This window comes from Moschus berezovskii, chromosome 6 (genome assembly GCF_049115385.1).
Source record: "Moschus berezovskii isolate FMDL1 chromosome 6, NW_MosBer_1.0, whole genome shotgun sequence".
Lineage (NCBI taxonomy): Eukaryota > Metazoa > Chordata > Mammalia > Artiodactyla > Moschidae > Moschus > Moschus berezovskii.
Window position 1 is genome coordinate 61,271,524 of NC_142465.1, and position 20,547 is coordinate 61,292,070.

At 41.3% G+C, this 20,547-nt stretch overlaps 1 protein-coding gene across 22 annotated transcripts in view; it reads left to right on the forward strand.

Annotated features, from left to right (window-relative positions):
* The window catches only part of R3HDM2 (R3H domain containing 2), a 160,072-nt gene that overhangs the window by 114,125 nt on the left and 25,400 nt on the right, over nucleotides 1-20,547 (forward strand). For 15 of the 22 annotated variants that reach the window (XM_055395897.2, XM_055395885.2, XM_055395899.2 and 12 more), the window contains 10 exons: nucleotides 6,810-6,851; nucleotides 9,170-9,256; nucleotides 9,777-9,903; nucleotides 11,189-11,267; nucleotides 11,919-11,978; nucleotides 12,539-12,679; nucleotides 13,108-13,216; nucleotides 15,989-16,084; nucleotides 18,954-18,985; nucleotides 19,084-19,137. In XM_055395897.2, the coding sequence (XP_055251872.1) occupies nucleotides 6,810-6,851; nucleotides 9,170-9,256; nucleotides 9,777-9,903; nucleotides 11,189-11,267; nucleotides 11,919-11,978; nucleotides 12,539-12,679; nucleotides 13,108-13,216; nucleotides 15,989-16,084; nucleotides 18,954-18,985; nucleotides 19,084-19,137 (827 nt within the window). Of the gene's footprint in view, nucleotides 1-4,095; nucleotides 4,219-6,809; nucleotides 6,852-9,169; nucleotides 9,257-9,776; nucleotides 9,904-11,188; nucleotides 11,268-11,918; nucleotides 11,979-12,538; nucleotides 12,680-13,107; nucleotides 13,217-15,988; nucleotides 16,085-18,953; nucleotides 18,986-19,083; nucleotides 19,138-20,547 lie in introns of all 22 variants that reach the window. The other 7 variants (XM_055395901.2, XM_055395905.2, XM_055395902.2 and 4 more) reach the window with 4 other exon arrangements.

The following is a 20,547-nucleotide window of genomic DNA, read 5'->3' on the forward strand; positions in this document are numbered from 1 at the left end:
ATATGCCTAGGAGGTAGACTGTTAACTGTAGTTAGTTTAAACAACAGTAGCAATAACATTTTTGAGGGTCTGGAAACTTGAAGCATGATTTTTCTTGACAACCAGTTCACCTAGGCCTTGTCATTAAGGTTAAGACAGCAACAATACAAAGGGATAAATTAAATTAAAATCAGACAACTCTCTGAAATATTTTGTTCTCTAGCCGCCTGCTTTTTTTACTGTTTTTCCTCTTACAGTTTGCCAGATCTCTGTCATGGCTACTTTTCTTTCCATTGTCTTTTGCATGTGAGTTGTCATTCCCCACCCATCCTTCCAGTTTGTGGAGACACTCTGCCGCTGTTGCAGCTCTACTTTTAGTTTCCACTGATACCAATAATGAATTTTAAATCCTCAGGACAGATAAGTGCTGAATATTTATGTGCCGTCATGTTACATGGAGGATAATAATTAAACGAACTTTTGGGTCCAAGTTACTCTGTTCTCAGGAGACTATTTTAAGTGGTGTTCTGAACTCCTGTTGTGTGTTCTTCTTGAAGATACGCAGAAAAGAAAGGATGACTATAGGTTTTATATGCCTTATGGATACTTCCTTGGTTTAAGAATGTCCGGATAGGTTGTGTGGGAGGCTGGGAAGGGAACCTGCCTCCCCTCAGACTCCTTTTGTGGCTGCTAGCACAGGTTGATTTGCTGCTGCCATTTCCTGGAGCTCCTGCTCCTTCTACAAAGTCTTCATTCTTGGCCACCCTTGGCCACCCTTCAGAAGCCTTCTCCCCTCTACCAGTGTTCCTCTTAAGTAACACTAAAAATTTTACTCTTTCTCTTAGCTTCCCCTCGTCTTAAGTCTCCCCAAGAATCTTACTGATGCTGAGAGTACCTATTATGAATTAGAGCTGGATAGTTCCAAATATTGTTCTGGAATATTATGAATTGGAGCTGGAAAGTTTGAGGAAAGGGTACTTTCATTACTTGTGCTGTGTGAGACTTATTCTTGGAATCAGCAATTGGAATTCAGAACATCTTTGGCATGAAAACAGTGCTATGTAAGATAGGTTCTGAAATTCAGTTTAGAATGGGCGAGCCCTGACGTAACAAATACTGAACTCTTAGGTGGGTCCTTTAAAGAACTGAGCTAGGCTTTCTACCTTTATACTTGTAATCCCCTCTGATTCATCTACCATACTGCTTTAGAAAGATGGCTATGAAATAACGATCTGATTGTGTTAATTCTCTTCAAACTTTCTATGTCTCTTCATGCCCTAGGCTAGGTCCCAAATTTGTCAGCATGGCATATTGTGACCTAGCCCCTTGCCTGCTATCCATCCACCTCTGGCATTCTATGCTTCAGCCTAATGGATTCCCTGGTCCCGGTTATAAATGGGAGCTGAAGAGTTTGGAGAAAGCATGCTTTTATACATGCTTTCTCTAACTAGAACACCCTCCTTGGTATTCTTTCCCTGGCCTTTGCCAGGTCAGTTTAGTCTCATCATTGTATCTCTAAGGCCCAACACAGTTCCTTGCAGGCACTCATTATTTATGAACATGTGAATTTGTGAATTCCTAGGTCTTAGATACTTGCACTCCTATAGCACTTCATAAGTACCTCTGTAATGCACTTAATATCCTGTATTGTAACTGTCCATTTGTCTGTCTTCTTCAGCAGAATTATGAGTTCCTTTTTGACAAGGTTTCTGTCTTTTATCTCTGTATCCTCCAGTAGTTAGCATGGTGTCTGACACATACTACGCCTTCAGTATGTGTTTGACTATTAAATGAAAATTATGCATTCTGAGAAATTTGCAGATTTATACATTTTTGTAGAGTTATAAATGGGTATTTATAAAGTTAGAGATACCAAGGGAACATTTCATGCAAAGATGGGCACAATAAAGGGCAGAAATGGCATGGACCTTACAGAAACAGAAGATATTAAGAAGAGGAGGAAGAATACACAAAACTGTACAAAAAATATCTTCATGACCCAGATAACCACAATGGTGTGATCACTCACCTAGACCCAGACATCCTGGAATACAAAGTCAAGAGGGCTTTAGGAAGCATCACTACAAACAAAGCTAGTGAAGGTGATGGAATTCCAGTTGAACTATTTCAAATCCTAAAAGATGATGCTGTTAAAGTGCTGCACTCAGTATGCCAGCAAAACTGGAAAACTCAGCAGTGGCCACAGGACTGGAAAAGGTCAGTTTTCATTCCAGTCACAAAGAAGGGCAATGCCAAAGAATGTTCAAACTACCACACAGTTACACTCATGTCACATGCCAGCAAAGTAATGCTCAAAAATCTCCAAGCCATGCTTCAACAGTACGTGAACCATGAACTTCCAGATGTTCAAACTGGATTTAGAAAAGGCAGAGGCACCAGAGATCAAATTGCCAGCATCAGCTGGATCATGGAGAAAGCAAAAGAGTTCCAGAAAAACATCTACTTCTGCTTTATTGATTATGCTAAAGCCTTTGACTGTGTGGATCACAATAAACTGGAAAATTCTTGAAGAGATGGGAATACCAGACCACCTAACCTGCCTCCTGAGGAATCTGTATGCAGGTCAGGAAGCAACAGTTAGAACCAGACATGGAACAACAGGCTGGTTCCAAACTGGGAAAGGAGTATGTCAAGACTGTATATTGTCACCATGCTTATTTAACTTATATGCAGAGTACATCATGAGAAATGACAGGCTGGATGAAGCACAAGCTGGAATCAAGACTGCCAAGAGAAATATCAATAACCTCAGATATGCAGATGACACCACCCTTATGGCAGAAAGTGAAGAGGAACTAAAGAGCCTTTGATGAAAAAGAGGAGAGTGAAAAAACTGGCTTAAAACTCAGCATTCAGAAAACTAAGATCTTGGCATCCGGTCCCATCACTCCATGGCAAATAGATGGAGAAACAATGGAAACAGTGACAGACTTTATCTTCTTGGGCTCCAGAATCACTGCAGATGGTGACTGCAGCCATGGAATTAAAAGACACTTGCTCCTTGGAAGAAAAGCTATGACCAACCCATACAGCATATTAAAAAGCAGAAAGTAGTGTCTGCTTTTACTTTGCCAACAAAGGTCCATCTAGTCAAAGCTATAGTTTTCCCAGTAGTCATATATGGATGTGAGAGTTGGATTATAAAGAAAGCTGAGCTTAAGAATTGATGCTTTTGAACTGTGGTGTTGGAGAAGACTCTTGAGAGTCCCTTGGACTGCAGGGAGATCCAACCACTCCATCCTAAAAGATCAGTCCTGGATATTCATTGGAAGGACTGATGCTGAAGCTGAAACTCCAGTACTTTGGCCACCTGATGCAAAGAACTAACTCATTTGAAAAGACCCTGATGCTGGGAAAGATTGAAGGCAGGAGGAGAAGGGGACAACAGAGGATAAGATGGTTGTACTGTATCACCAACGTGATGGGCATGAGTTTGAGCAAGCTCCAGGAGTTGGTGATGGACAGGGAAGCCTGGCATGCTCCAGTCCATGGTGTCACAAACAGTTGGATATGACTGAGCAACTGAACTGACTGAAATTGGTATAACATCTTTGAAGGGCAATTTAGCAATACTTTATAAAATTTTTGAATGGACTGTACACGTATTTGTATGTATACTCAATGATATAGTCATTGAAGCAGTGTTTATACTAACAAACATGAGAAACATCCTAAATGGTACAGTTTGTGTATGGCCACACAAAGGAATACCATGTAGCCACTAAGAAAAACAGTATCTCTTCTGTGGAGGTATATCCTTGAAGAAAAGTTTAAAAGTACAGTTTAGGACAGTGTGTACAATATCCTTTTTTTTTTTTTAAAGTGTGTGTACACATGTACAATAAACTTATAGATACATAAAAGATCTCTGGAAAGATTACAAGAAATTCAGTACTAGTTGATACTTTAGGAGGGATCCAGGTAAGCTGGGGAACACATGTAAAAGGAGACTTACTCTTCTGTTTTGTGCCATGTGTATGTTCTTATTTGAAAAAATAGTGACAAATACTGCTTCATATCCCTGGACTATTCTCTTACTGTAACAGATCTTGCCACTGACCAGATTCGCCATCATTTCTTATTCTTTCCATCCAGCTTTCCAGTTCTCCATTTTCCATTGTAGCAGTGTTATTTGGTAACTAGTGATGCTGTGAAAGTGCTGCACTCAATATGCCAGCAAATTTGGAAAACTCAGCAGTGGCCACAGAACTGGAAAAGGTCAGTCTTCATTCCAATCCCAAAGAAAGGCAATGCTAAATAATACTCAAACTACTGCACAATTACACTCATCTCACATGCTAGTAAAGTCGTGCTCAAAGTTCTCCAAGCCAGGCTTCAGCAATATGTGAACAGTGAACTTCCAGATGTTCAAGCAGATTTTAGAAAAGGCAGAGGCACCAGAGATCAAATTGCCAACATCCGCTGGATCATGGAGAAAGCAGAGTTCCAGAAAAACATCTATTTCTGCTTCATTGACTATGCCAAAGCCTTTGACTGTGTGGATCACAATAAACTGTGGAACATTCTGAAAGAGATGGGAATACCAGACCACCTGACCTGCCTCTTGAGAAACCTGTAAAGCAGGTCAGGAAGCAACAGTTAGAACTGGACATGGAACAACAGACTGGTTCCAAATAGGAAAAGGAGTATGTCAAGGTTGTATATTGTCACCCTGCTTATTTAACTTATATGCAGAATACATCATGAGGAACGCTGGGCTGGAAGAAGCACAAGCTGGAATCAAGATTGTTGGGAGAAATATCAATAACCTCAGATATGCAGATGACACCACCCTTATGGCAGAAAGTGAAGAGGAACTAAAAAGCCTCTTGATTAAAGTGAAAGAGGAGAGTGAAAAGTTTAGCTTGAAGCTCAACATTCAGAAAACGAAGATCATGGCATCTAGTCCCATCACTTCATGGGAAATAGATGGGGAAACAGTGGAAACAGTGTCAGACTTCCCTTTTTGGGGCTCCAAAATCACTGCGGATGCTGATTGCAGCCATGAAATTAAAAGACGCTTACTTCTTGGAAGGAAAGTCATGACCAACCTAGATAGTATATGTGGAGAAGGAAATGGCAACCCACTCCAGTGTTCTTGCCTGGAGAATCCCAGGGATGGGGGAGCCTTGTGGGCTGCCGTCTATAGGGTCGCACGGAATCGGACACGACTGCAGCGACTTAGCAGCAGCAGCAGATAGTATATTAAAAAGCAAAGACATTCCTTTGCCAACCAAGGTCCGTCTAGTCAAGGCTATGGTTTTTCCAGTGGTCATGTATGGATGTGAGAGTTGGACTGTAAAGAAAGCTGATTGCCGAAGAATTGATGCTTTTGAACTGTGGTGTTGGAGAAGACTCTTGAGAGTCCCTCGGACTGCAAAGAGATCCAACCAGTCCATTCTAAAGATCAATCCTGGGTGTTCATTGGAAGGACTGATGCTAAAGCTGAAACTGCAATACTTTGGCCACCTCATGCGATGAGTTGACTCACTGGAAAAGATTCTGATGCTGGGAGGGATTTGGGGCAGGAGGAGAAGGGGATGACAGAGAATGAAATGACTGGATGGCATCACCAACCCTGTGGACATGAGTTTGAGTGAACTCCGGGAGTTGGTGATGGACAGGGAGGCCTGGCGTGCTGTGATTCATGGGGTCGCAGAGAGTCGGACATGACTGAGCGACTGAACTGAACTGAAGAGGACAAAGCAAAGAGAAATCCTCACCTACCCAGAACCATGCTGGTACTCTGCCTCCACCCACCAGCCTCAGTTTTTTCTCCACACCCCAGTGACAGTTCCATTCCAAACATCTTAGAAGCCCTAAGTATCAATGCATAACCCTGCTGCTGCTGCTAAGTCGCTTCAGTCGTGTCTGACTCTTAGCGACCTCATGGACTGCAGCCTACCAGGCTCCTCCGTCCATGGGATTTTCCAGGCAAGAGTACTGGAATAGGTTGCCATTGCCTTCTCCATGCATAACCCTACCCAACCTCTTATCTGGAGTCCCCATTTTGACTTCTCAGCTATTCAGAAACCTCATATATTAAGTAGTCATTTTTCCCTTCATCCCACCTCAGGCCCTCATTCATCTTCCTCAGCTTCTATCCTGCTCCTTACTCACTCTCCTTACCTCCCTTTGCTCTGGAGGTCTTGTCCACATCTTCCATGCTCCTTTCTTTTTATCCTGTCCCATCTTATGTCCCTGACTCAAATAGGCTATAAGAGCCAACAACCAGGAGCTTAGCACTGGGAGAATTCTCATATTCCAGGAAGTAGGCAGTTGCCAAGAAGAGCCTTCATTCCATTTCTGCAGCCATAGGAACAGGTCTTTCGAGTATCTGAAGTTAGAACTCTCAGTGTGTTGTCCTACAAAGATAATATTTTAAGTGATGCTTAGGGGCCATAACTCACATCCATTATAGGCTAAACAGGCTTCTGTTAGCAAAGTTTGGGGAAGAAACACTCATCATGCTATGGTAGTGATATTTCTGGAACCATCCTAATCAGGAGAGGATTCCCTGGTTTATTCAAAAGTAATTTTTATCAATCTGTGAACTAGGCCAACCAGTGAGTCTCTTTCTGTTTTTTATCTTCACGGTGAGTGATTTGTCTGTAGGTGGCCTGTGGTCGCCTCCATGTCACAGTTGCTAGAGTTGTAGCTTGGGGGACAACCACGACAACAGGGTCTCATCATAGTTTGGCTGTTACAGTGGTTTTAAAGTTAGTGCTTTTTCTCTGTAAATTTGTATTGCTTTTAACTTAAGTGTTTATTTCCCCTACCTTTAATATTTTCTAATGCCCTTCTCACAGAGGCGGACATCCAACCATGGTCATGCCAGGAAAAGAGCCAAGGTGAGAGCCCTTCCTCTATAACTTCTAGTGTTATTAGTAGTACATTGTACAAATGGACTTAACACTAATATCTAGTTTATTTAGGTTATATATATGTGAAGTTTTTTGCCTATACTTTGTACCCTAATTGTGAACATGCATACACACACACACACACACAAACATAATCACAAACATGAATTGCATATATACATATGTCCTGTTGGAATGTCTGGCTTTATTTTTCTCTGTTATCTTTATATCTGTTACCTGAAAGGATACGCAACCAAAGCCTCCCACAAAGCCTGAGCAGATTGATACTGGTTCTGTTGTAAAATTAGTTTCTCTGCTCATCTCTGGCTCTCTTATTTTTCCCCCAACAGTTTTGGGGATTTTTGCCACGAGAATTTTCTGTAAGATAAATCCTCCCTCATTAGTAAAATGGTTCAACATTTTTGGACGTCCTAAAAATAGAGGCTTTGTTTTGGTTTGGTTTGGTTCACCTTTTAGGTTGGTTTAGGGAGGAGGATTTTGTTTTTAATCATTGTATGATAAAATTAGCACATCACAGGTTATTTTAAGCAGTGTTATCAGGGAGGAGTATAGGTGTTAGTGTGTGATAGCTTTTTAATTTTAATTAGGGAACAGTAAAATATTAAACTTGTCCTGCATTGGGAAAAATTGTCAACAGAAATAGTAATTAAGGGTGTCCACCCTTTTCCCCTAGAAAAATAATGGTAGAATTTGGGAATGTCCCAGCCAGTATGTAGCTTGGGTTTGAAGAATACTATGATGTATGATAAATTGTTTCTGTGGACTGCCTTCCATGGCCTAATCCACAAGTAATGGACTTGACAGTAAAAAGGATGTTCAAGATTTCCCTGGCGGTCCAGTGGTTAATTGTCTACACTTCCAGTGCGGGAGGTAAAGCTTCGATACCTGGTCAGGGAACTGGGATCCTGTATGCTGCATGGCACACCTCATAAAGGGGGTGGGGTGGGGAGCAAACCAGAGGATGTTTTCTGCTATTTCACTTCCTCCAAACTTCTTGAAATAAGACAGAAAAGTTTAAAAAATTACTATTGTTATTGTCTCCATTTACAGAGGAGAAAACTTGGGCTTAATAGAGTTTGAGTGAGATTGACAAAGGACATTTATTAGTAAGTGGCAAAGCCAGGCGGAAATTCTTTTCACTGTACTGTACAACCTGAAACACACATACTGTGTTTTGTGCTTTTGTGTTTACTGTAAACTTTTGTTTTATTATAAGAACTCTCAATAAATGTTTATAGGTAGATTTTTAATGAGTCACTATAATTTTTGACTTTGGAGATCCCTGAAAGGGCAGTGATTTATAAAGTGAATTTCAGATCTTTTGGGGATTCTCCAGGTAGCATAAATAAACCAAGTGGATTAGTTCTTTATTACACTGAACCCCAAGTGTTAGAAAGTTTTCTTTCTCTTTTTTCTTAGACACTTTTCCCCATTACATTGCCACCTCAGGTTTAGACTCTTGCCTAGAAAATCCCATGGATGGAGGAGCCTGGTTGGCTGTAGTCCGTGGGGTCGCTAAGGGTCGGACACGACTGAGCGACTTCACTTTCACTTTTCACTTTCACACATTGGAGAAGGAAATGGCAACCCACTCCAGTGTTCTTGCCTGGAGAATCCCAGGGACGGGGGAGCCTGGTGGGCTTCCGTCTATGGGGTCACACAGAGTCGGACACGACTGAAGTGACTTAGCAGCAGCAGCAGCAGCATTTGTTGTCTACTGTATGCTAAACACTATTTATGGTACATATGTTTACATATGTTATATAATTCTCACAAGAACTTAGGCATTTCTATCCCATTTTCATTGTGAGAAAAAGAGGATCCAGAGAGGTCACGTAGTTTGCTGAGGGTCTCATATCTCATCGTTTGAACCAGAAGTTAAATCTAGGACTTCTGGCTCTTAAATCTAGTCTTTCTGCTAAGCTTTGCTGCTGTGTATTCTCAGTTAACTTCTGAGTCTAATATTGGAGCACTGAGCTGGAGAGAGAGGAGAGCTAAACAAAGTGACTTGCCTATCATCTAGCCAAAAGTAGTTGTTTTGTTGTTATGTATCTACTCCTGTAAGCAAGAGAATTATCTTTCAAGTGGATCAGGAATGGATGAGAAGGACCTGTTTGAAGAAGGGAAAGAAACCCTCTTTAATAGAAGCAGCAACTAACAGAACCAAAGAGGATGCCCTTTATTCAGCGGAAAGATTTTCAAATGTTCCCCAAGGGAATATGTATGTGTGTGTGTGTGTGTGTGTGTGCGCGTGTGTGTATATATATATATTTTTTTTTTTTCAGTCTAATTCCAAGCTGAAATTGGTGCGCAGCCTTGCAGTATGTGAGGAATCCTCTGCTCCATTTGCTGACGGGCCACTAGAAACCCAGGTAGGTCCTTTATAAGAGTAAGTGCAGCTTTTGAGTTTGGCAGTTGTTTGCTGAACAGTGGTGTCACAACCATGGCATCCACATTAGGCTTGGAAATTGGGGTAGAAAAACCTTCAAAACAAGTCGTTGCAGTAAAGTGGCATGGGTGAAAGCATGAAGTGTAGGTATTCACACCTGGTCCACCCAGGATGATGCAGACTGGGAGATTCCAGGGCTGGATCATGTTTTCCCAACCACACCTTTCCCTCTGGTGGTTAGAACCATTTCCATTCTAATTCTTATGCCAGAAACAGCCAGCATAACTTGAGCTCTCCAAAGAGTAGGCTGTGATTATTGGCAGAAAGGACTTGGCCTCTACCTTATTGGTAGAACAAAAGCTAAAACAATTTAATTAAAATATTCTCTTTTGTAATACAATGCTATCACCCTAAGATTTGCCTTCTTTTAGATTTTAAAGGAGCTGCAGGAGAGTTAATTGTTTCATCCCTTTTGATTATATTTCTCTTTCCCCTTGTCCAAGGATATAATTCAGTTGCACATCAGCTGTCCCTCTGACAAGGAGGAAGAAAAGTCCACAAAGGATGTCTCTGAAAAGGAAGATAAGGACAAAAACAAAGAAAAGGTCCCAAGGAGGATGCTTTCGAGAGGTGAAGACTTTTCCCCCTTTCTCATCTGTCCTAGGGCCTGGCTCTGCAGTGCCCTTTCCTTCCATCTTCCCGCTGGCCTTATTGGCCCAACACTGTACAGTGTCCTGCTGACTTCATCATTGTTTGGGGAGGTGCCTAACTAGGTTATTTTCTTTGCTGCTTTATCCAGCTCTGCCTTAAGGGCTGACAGAGAGCTATTCTGTTAACATTGGGCTACCGATGGGAGGACGTTGTAGTCAATTTTGAATTTATTCTTGCTTTTGGAATAAATAGTGATGGATTATTACTGGTAGCAGATTCAATACCATTTATAGTTTGGTTTGGAGATCCTAAGAGTGATTTTTTTTTTATAATTAAATTTGCATGTAATTATTAAGCTCTCTTTGGTTTTAAATTCCTGGGGTGGTCCGCAACGAGTTGACTCACTGGAAAAGAGTCTGATGCTGGGAGGGATTGGGGGTGGGAGGAGACGGGGAAGACAGAGAATGGGGACGACAGAGAATGAGATGGCTGGATGGCATCACCGACTCGATGGACATGAGTTTGAGTGAACTCCGGGAGTTGGTGATGGACAGGGAGGCCTGGCATGCTGTGATTCATGGGGTCGCAAAGAGTCGGACACAACTGAGCGACTGAACTGAACTGAACTGATTAAGCTCTCTTTGGTTTTAAATTCCTGGGCTGGTAGCAAAAAGACATGGTCCATAGAAATGGAGGGAATTCCCTGGGAGCCCAGTCATTAAGACTCAACTCTTTCACTGCAATGGGCCCAGGTTTGATCCCTGGTCAAGGAGCTAAGATCCCACAAGCCATGTAGTATAGCCAAAAAAAAATTTTTTTAACAATAATTAAGAGGGAAAAAGCAATTGTAGTATTAAAATTTTATAAGCAAATATAAACATATAAATAATCACCATTTGAATATATTTGCTGACGTTCTGGAAAATTCAGCCCTGTCCGACCTTACCTAGAATTTATTTTCTTTAACTAGAATAAAACCTTTGTTTTGGTCTGGCCATTTGGTAAATACTTACTGATGGCAAGGTGACTATTCAGTGTAATATGAATATAACACTGTGACCCAGATTCCACCTTCTGTCATTATCATGGGAAATTTTGAGAAGCTGGTAAATCAAGGTTACTCTCATTGAAATCTAAAACTCCTGAAGTTTGATTCTACTTTTCTTCTTATGTCTCCTTATCAGATTGTAGGCTTCTGCTTGGGGTTAAATATCATACAAAGCAGTTTCATTTATTTCAAATTTATTTCATTGTGGTGTTCTAGACTCCAGCCAAGAATATACGGACTCCACTGGAATAGACCTACATGAATTTCTTGTAAATACACTGAAAAAGAACCCAAGGTAATAACATGATTTGATGGAAGGGGGAAAGGGGCCGGGATCAGCAGAATACCCAAGAAGCCAAGTAGCTTCTCAGAGTTTTTCTATTATTGTTAGAATCTGGGATGCCCAGTTCCGCTATACCCCCCACCACCATTTCTCTCCAAAGTAGTTTTATATTCTGTGGAGGGATTCAGAATACCCTTATATTGAGATTTCTGCTTTCAGAAGAGTTGAGAAAAATTCTGTGGAAGAAGAATGCAGACAAAGAAATATAAAGGCTTAAGAATACAATTTGAAAGTACAGAAGAAAAAAGAATTGATTTGTAACAAAGCTAAATCATACTTGTTTAAAAATTCTATAAATAACCAGATGGAGTGTAGAATTACGATTAGTATAAGTATAAAGTATGTGTTTGTATGACTGTGACTGCCAACAGAATTAGGTTTCTGATAAGGGAAACAGAGGACATGATTAGGAGGCTTGATTGTTTTTTTAAAGTAACATAAGACAGGGTAGTGAGGTTGGCAGCCTTTGAATTTTTATCCACTCTTGGAGTTTGGATTTATCCCTCCCTTAAGCTTCTATAGTGAGCAGGTTGTGTTTTCAATCCTTGTTTCAATGTCTATGGGAGGGCTACCTTTTGTTGTGTTTTAATCTTTTTTAAACAGGGACAGAATGATGCTGCTAAAATTAGAACAGGAGATTCTGGACTTTATTAATGACAACAAGTAAGTTACTTGAATGAAATACACCTTAGAGGTGGGAGGGGGTACTGGAAATAAATTTAGGTAAAATTTAAGGATATCCCTCTTTTATCGTTCCCTTAAAGTCTGAATTAACTTACTAGGATCCAGGAGGAGTTGGGAAGAAGTAATCACAATGAATCAAAATGAATCAAAATGTATATGTGTGGAAACTAAATCAACTTTTTAAATGATCACTTAGACTTGAGTTGGAAAAAATATTTATATCTTTTCAGCAGCTAGCCCTTTGTCCCATATTTCACTCTTAAGTTTTTCCCTTTTTTCTTTGTAGAATATCATCCAGGTGGGTGAGACCTAGGGCTTTTTGTCTAAGGAGCAGTCTTAATGAAGATAGTGGGTCAGAGGAATCTACTCAATACTATAGATAAAGCTGAGAGAACTTGTTTGGTTACCGTTGAGTAAATATCTATCTTCCTTATAATAATGTCTCCTAGGAATTTCTCCACTTTCAACACTTGTAAGAAAAATTACAATTGGCTATTATTTGTTCTTATTTCACTTTTCCCCCCTGGGTTTCCCTGCAGCAACCAGTTCAAGAAGTTCCCTCAGATGACCTCATATCACCGGATGCTATTACACCGGGTAGCTGCCTATTTTGGGATGGACCACAATGTAGATCAAACTGGAAAAGCTGTCATCATCAACAAAACCAGTAACACAAGAATGTAAGGGAGGAAACCATAGATTGGGAAGACTTTCCTAGGATAGCTCTGGGGTGGGAGAGGAAGATGCAAGATTTCTGTTTCTGGAGAGGGAACAGTGGAGGGAGTGGGTAGGTTATATTACCAATTTCTACTCTTTTTGAAGCCTTGGAGATGGATTCTAGAGGCATTGGCATTTTGTGAAGACTGGCCTCTGGCTGTCTTCACCTTTAGTGATAGAATAGGAATAACTGTGGAAGAAGGTAAGTTATAGATATATAAAGAACAGTCCTTGAGGATTTTGTTAAAACTTTCGTTAAAACTTTTGGAATGCCTGGCTTCAGAAATCTCCTGGGTGGGAGTTGTGGAATTTAAAAGAACTATATAGACAGTCTGCTTCCTAACAGAAGAGTCTTTCTTCCCTTCCTTCCACATTTCTCTCCCAATCCCAGCCCTGAACAGAGATTCTCAGAACATATAAAGGATGAGAAGAATACAGAATTTCAACAGAGATTCATTCTTAAGAGAGATGATGCCAGTATGGACCGAGATGATAACCAGGTGAAGACTGGAAAGGGTTGGGTCTATACAGAGAGATTGCAGTAAGAGAAACTGGGAGGGGAGAAGAGTTTTTGTGGGATGGAGAAAACTCAAAATATCTTAGTATGGAAGGAAACTCTTGAGCTACACTGAGTTGGCTTTAGCTTAATGTTGAGGATTAAGTACACTTGTTGAGCTAAATGCCACCCTCTTAGCCCCAGAGTGACATGGTGCTGAGGTTTGCTGGGTTTTCTCATTTGGCCTGGAACTCCCTGGCTCTGCCACTGACTTCTAACTCCACTTCATTTTGGGACAAAACAAGGTCCCTCCCTGCTTCAGCCTTGATTCAACTGATGGCTCCATTCTTTTTTTCTTTAATAGTTAGGAATTTCTTTGGGAACCACCCAAAGCTACTTTTATCCCACTTGAACTCTTCCTGTCTCAGAGCTAGCCTTGAACTGGGAAAATTGTTATCTGATTTACCCACTTGTAAAGGTGTTTCTGATCCCTTTCTGCAAACCCTTTATTCTTTTCCCAACTCCTTCCAGCAAGGTGAGTGAGTCAGTTTGGCTTTTGATGCTTGAAACCTCAAGCAGTATCCCCATTTTGATCCACTCCTGTGGGAATGGAAGTGAAAAGTCTGTCCCATCCCTTCATTTATGGGCCTGGCTTTTGCCCTGACTTCTAGTGCATCCTTCAGATAGTGATTATTTGGAGTTAGTTTCCTAGCCTCATATGGGGTTAAGATCCAGCCTGCTTCTGCTTGGCCTCCAAAGGAGGTTAGGTAGAGAACCAGGATTACAGTTTAAATAATACGGTGGAGTAAAGCCAATAACTAGTCTTGCTAATTCATGATAACTCTAATAATATCTTACCTCTAGAGTCAAAATTAGTTTCCTTTCAATATTGTCTGGTCCTGAGACCAGGACTTTTCCTGCTTGCTACTTGAGTATTTGAGGGAGTCCTCTTGAGAAAAGCGCCATTATCTATTGTGGACAAACATGCTGGGTCTGACTGAAAACAATGAAACACACAAAAGACAAAATTCAAAAACAAGAAAGAGCCTTTCCATCCTGATGCCCTTCTCTCCACTTTCCCAAAACCCCTTTTCTGTGGATCAGGAATTATTCAGGCCTAGAGGCACATTGGGTGGGATGGAATCTCTCCCTACTGTGAACGTTTCATCTCTCGGCTTCAGGCTTGATCCATAATAGGGTAGGCTCTATGCACTTTCTGTCTGTGATATTAATAATAAACACAGTAATTGCTATTTCACTGAGTGTTTTGCCTCTGCTAGCCTCTGTTCTAAATACATTATATTCATTGTCTCATTTAATCCTCTCCACAACCCAGTCTAGATGGGGATTATTAGCCCTGTTTTAAATAAAAGTAAACTGAGCTAGGAGATGTTAAGTTGGTTGCCAGTGACATTACTTGGAGGTAGCAGAGCTGAGATTCTGCCTGACCTCAAAGCCCATTATGCTCTATCTGTTATGCCACTGGTTAACCAGTGCTAGGGGCTAAGGACAATGTAACACTTGAGGTCCTATATCTTCTTGGCATGGGATTGGTAAAAAGGACATTTAGTAGAATTTAGGTTCTTTAGGCTAGTGAGAACTACATCTAGTCAAAAGTTGAGATACTCCTGAAATTATGCTTACTTCTGGCAATTGGTGAAGGTCAGGAAGATCAGCCTAGACCAGTGGTGTCCTTGGTTGCTTCATCTGAAACTTTAAAAGCCTCTGGATTGAAGATCAGAATCTTTTATAACCTGATGACATGCATTTGATGACTTACCTCCCTCAGAACACTTTGCCTTCAAGAACAGTATGGAAAAAGGACATTCTGTAACATCCTACCCAGGACAGTGCTCACAACTCCCAGGCAAAGAGGGGAAAAGATGGTGGTGGAGAGTGGGGTGGTAGGCTTGCAGGGGTGGTAGGCTCGCAGAGGTGGTGGTCTGCCCAGCCATCCCCTCTGGTCACCTCACTACATTTTTCTGAGAATGTAAGGTTCTCTGTCCTCTATTTCCTTCTTATCTTTCTATCACTGTACTTCTCCCTTTTCTCTACCATACCTCATTTGTCTGTTCCTTCTCTGTCCATCCTTCTTTCTGTTCTCCTTTTCTTTCTCTTTTCTTCTTTGTGTTGCTGTGTTCTCTTTCTACTGTATATTTCTGTAAGCTCTCACCCTTTCCCTCCCTCCAGTAGCTGTAGTTAAGATGAGAAAAAATGCTTAAGCTCTGAGTTTAGCTTTGCCCTTGGGCTTTCACTTGCAAGGCCCTCTTTGCTGAGCTATGTGTGACTTGGATCTACAGGCCATGGCATCAGTGACTAAAGAAGGGATAAGGTCAGGTGCTAGTTCTGTAAAAACTCTTCTAAATTTAGCTCTGGTAAATACCTGTCTCTTCTCCCTTTCTAGCTCCCTCCTATCCCTTGCTTTCCCTCCAAAGCAATGCTATTTACTCCATGGGCTATTCTCTTCATCCTTACTGACTGGAGAGTACCCTGCTACATAAGGAAGCAACCTAATCCTTATCAAAAGTTATTGTTCTTGATACTCTGGTTGGGGGGGTGGGGAGCTGGTGAGGCCCCAACCATCCAGAAAACCTGATCTCCCAAACTGCATGGTCAGATGTACCCAGTGAAACCTGTCCAACACTGGAAATTTTATTTATTTTTCCATTTTTTTGATGGCAACTATAAACTCTCCCGGTTTCTCTTCCTTGCTGGTGTGCAGTGAGCTTGCAGTACGAGGAGAACTTAACTAGCTTAATTCTGCTCATCGATCTAGATCAGAGTTCCATTGCAGGATGGAAGGAGGAGCAAGTCAATAGAAGAGAGAGAGGAGGAATATCAAAGGGTCCGAGAGAGAATATTTGCCCGAGAGGTAAGTGTAGCTTCTGAGAGTTGTCAGCCCCTAGCTTTTAGCTCTTAATCTTTGGAACTGTGAATGGAATGAACCCTCCATAAATGTTTTGTTGTTTTTTTCTGATTTTGTTTTTAACCAACATCAGCCAGCCCCATATTTGATCTCTAAAATTAAATGTAGCTTATTAAGAAGCTGCAGATTTTTATTCATATTATAGTTAATGCATGTGGCCTATAAAGAGAACAAATGGAGTGGCTGAATTTGGTAGATTTGATTAGACTGAAAATAGAAATGGTTTTGGCAGGACTTACGGAAGGGCCCTGGATCTTGCCTGTCAAACCCTCCTCCCGCTTACCCTCTTTCACTTCCACTATCTTAGGCATCTTTGCTTCTAAGTGGAAGACTTAGTGTCCACACAGCCTATGTACATTCATCTTGTTTGGTCTGGCTCATTTTTAGGCTATGTTGGTGATTATCAGAGCACAGATGTGTCATCCATTCTCTGAGCTCCACATTCCTCACGCACAGAGGGTACACTCACTATTCCATACAGTCTTGACCTGAATAGGAAGTCTCTTTTTTTCCTGTATTTCTTACCTTGTTTCTTAGAATAGGTCTGCTCCATGGGCTAAAAGGCAACATGAGTTATTATGGGCAACTTTATTCTTAAGAACTGTGGGCCATATCAGATATACTTGGTATCCCTGTGTCTGGTGGCCTTTTTCTACCAGACTGAACAGAAGTATAGGAGGAATTCAGGAAAGGCAAGAGAGAAACAAATCTCCAGAAAATAGACAATCCAGATAGCAGCACCATCTTACAGTCAAATTATTAAACAAAGAAGAGCCAGCCTCACTTTGTCATCAAAAGATGGCCAATTCTAATCAATACTTAGATGCACACTTCTCCCCTCCCACTTCCTCACTCTCCCTCATCAAGACAAAAAAAAAAGTATCTTTTCATTATCACCTAGCTCAGAAAAATATTGTCTCTAACTTATAAAAACCGACCTCCTCTGTGAATTTGTTCCATTGTCTTGGAAGACACAGTTGTTCCAAGGAGCCTCACTGTGGTCAGATACATAGCAAACCTTCTGGCCTAAAGTCTGAGGAGAAGGACTCTTCTTATGTTATGTAGCCTTTCATTCTGAGTCAGAAAAACCCATCCTTCCAATTATCCAACTGTGGCCCAGAGAGGGTTTTTCTAACTTAATCTGAAAATCAGTTAAGTGGAATGCTAGGAGAGTGGTCATTTGTACATGGCTACAGCTGGTGGTGACACTAAATTGTGGACAGGGCAGAATGGTGGAAGTTAATAGCAAACATTCAAATAGTGCTTATTATCTTTCAGACCCTGTCCTTAACACTTTGCACACATAAATTTATTTAATCTTCACACTAGGCCTATGTGATAGGTTATATTATCTTCCTCATTTTAGAAATGAGGGACTGAGGCATGAAGAGGTTAAGTAACCTATGATCACACCACTATTTAGTGAAAGAGCCAATATTTGAATTCAGGCAGTCCTTGGCTCCAGAGTCCACGCTCTTAACCCCTTAAGTAAACCACCTCTCAATAGCTAGCTCTGCTCTGGGCTTTTTAAATTAAGAAGTTCCCGTGACATCATAGCATAGCTACCTGTGATGTGCTCCTCTGCTTCACTGACACATGGAAAATGACTGTTCCACCATGCCAGCCATTAGCAAAGCCATTCTGAAAGCACAAGTAACTTTTCATAGGATATTAGGGCTTATTATGTACAACACTGGACTATATCTATACTACCATAACAAAGGAAGCTCTTCTCTCCTTTTTCTCTGATATCTAGTCTCTCAAGCCTCTACTAATAGGTGTACTCTTTGTTAAATCCTTATGGATTTATCATTTTCATTTTAGCACTTCCTAACTCTTGCTGTGGAAGAGGCATCAGGAATCTCAAAAGGTCTAGGCAGGGGGAAGTGGCCAAAGACTACTATATGCCAAAGATTCCCATGTGGAGAGGAAAGTACCTGGCCAATCAAAGGGAACTGATTAAGGGTGGAGTTGTGGGTTGCCACAGAGGGGAGGAAGAGGCAGTCCAAAAAGAAAGGGAAGTGGCAAGAAGGGTGTTTGGATGGAAATGCTGCTGCTACAGCCTTCTCTGGAGCTGAGCTGTGTTTGGGAAAGCTGCCCCACTCAGGCTCTGCTCCGCACGAAGGCCCCTGTGCTCAGCAGCTGGACACTCTGTGTACCTTTTTCTAAGGTTTGGGAGTCCACCATAATGCTCACTTCACTCAGCTCAGTGGCTTTGTCAGGAAATGATCCCCAAAAGGAATGTTTCAGGCTTTTAATTTTCTCATTTTTTCTAGGCTCTGAAAAATACCTGCTTCCCCAATTTCTTACTCTCCTTGGGTATCAGGTCAGAATGTCTTTCATTTTGGCCAGCGTAGAGGACAGAAATGGGATAGTCATTGAGGATGATTTCTAACAAAAACTAAATTTTTTTCTCTTCTCTCCCTTTCCCCTTTCTTTGAATACTTTTTAGGACCAAGCACACCAGTTACTATGCTCAGCTTACCTATAGAGAGAATAAATTTAGAACCAAAAAGGGAATTAATAGTTAGGTTAATACTTTCCTCTTTCTCCTTTCCATACTCCTACCTTCATTGACCTCTCTTTTTAAACACTCTGTGGGAAGGCTAAAAACTCTGAATGTGCTTTCCCATTAAAGGTGAGAAGTCAGATTGGGTGTGTGGGTGTGGGTCATCCTGTCCCTGCTCCCTCTCTCCCTGTTGGGGGGTGAGCTTGGTTTGAGGACCTTGGGTATTCATAGCATCATGGACACCCTTTTTGGTTATGCCATGCTGTTTTCTTATAAGTTATTTTCCGTTTTCTCCCCTTCACCTAGACTGGCCAGAACGGATATCTAAATGACATCAGGTTAGTACCACTTAGCATGTTCCCTGCTTCTCATTGAGCTTTGTCAGTGAGGTTAATATAATCCTGTAATGATGCTTTTCTTTGATGTTAACCAACAGACTCTCCAAAGAAGCCTTTTCTTCTAGCTCTCACAAGAGAAGGCAGATTTTTAGGTACCTCTGTGTGGTCTATATCTCCCCTTGTTTTTGTTTGTTTGTTTTTTTAATTTTATTTGTTTTGCTGTAATCTTTTCAGCGGAGTAAGTTTGCTCCATGCATGGCTGCTTGTGGAATAAGTCAGTTTGTGATTTTTGCAACATTGGATATTTTCCCCATTTAAAAAAAATGGCTAGTGCTCAATGACTTTACTTTTATTGTTGCTGATTTCATTGTAAGTCCTGGATAGGTGGTGAAGGGGACCAAATGAGTATGTTTAGGATAGGTACTGCTCTATTTCAGAAGTTTGCTGAAACTGAGCATTTTTGGAGGATTTCAGCATATATGTCAAAGTGAAAGTCACTCAGTCATGTCTGACTCTTTGCAACCCCATGGACTATACAGTCCATGGAATTCTCCACGCCAGAATACTGGAGTGGAAAGCCTTTCCCTTCTCCAGGGGATCTTCCCAACCTAGGGATCGAACCCAGGTCTCCTGCATTGCAGGTGAATTCTTTACCAGCTGAGCCACAAGGAAAGCCTATTAAGGTCAAAGAACAGGTGTCTTTTGGCTGCCTTTTCCAAATCTATGGAAAGATGTGAAGAACTTATCCCTCACCCAGCATAGGGGAATGTTTTGTATCCTTAAGAAGGAATAGTACACACACATATTAAAAAAAAAAACATACAAACACCTCTGTCTGTGTGGTTTTCTCTTTAGGACAATGTAACGTGTAAGAAGAGCTCAGAAATGCCTTAGAATGGACTTAGGGCATGTCCTTAATATAATTGTCCATGACTTACTCTTAATGTTGCTGAAAGCTACTGTACTAACTTCTGTGCCTCATATTCTCCGTTTTCCACAAAGCAGTTGTAAGCTTCTCGCGTCATCTTAGTCTCTCAGTCCCATCCCAGACAATTACAAGAGGCAATGTGAGAGAAGCACTTTAGGATCGTATCCTGACACTGACTCATTTTAAGTATATACTTTCCATTTTACCAACAGAAAAACTATAGAATACAGATAACCTGACAATTTAATGCTAGGATTCAGGTCTCACTCTTCCAAAGGGTTTATCTCTTTTCTCAGTCCAAAGCTTGATGCTGCTTTTGCTTAGTCGCTTCAGTCGTGTCTAACTCTGTGTGACCCTATGGACTGCAGACTGCCAGCCTCCTCTATCCATGGGATTCTGTAGGCAAGAGTACTAGAGTGGGTTGCCATGCCCTCCTCCAGGGGATCTTCCCAACCCAGGGACTGAACCCAGGTCTCCTGCACTGCAGGTGCAGGCGGATTCTTTACCATTGAGCCACCAGGGAAGCCCCCTAAGCTTGATATGTGCTCACTAACACACATTAGTTACAGCTATCAGCCCCAGTACTTTAGTAGTCCCTTCTCTATCACCCTTTCTAGAGCTAATTAAACCGTGT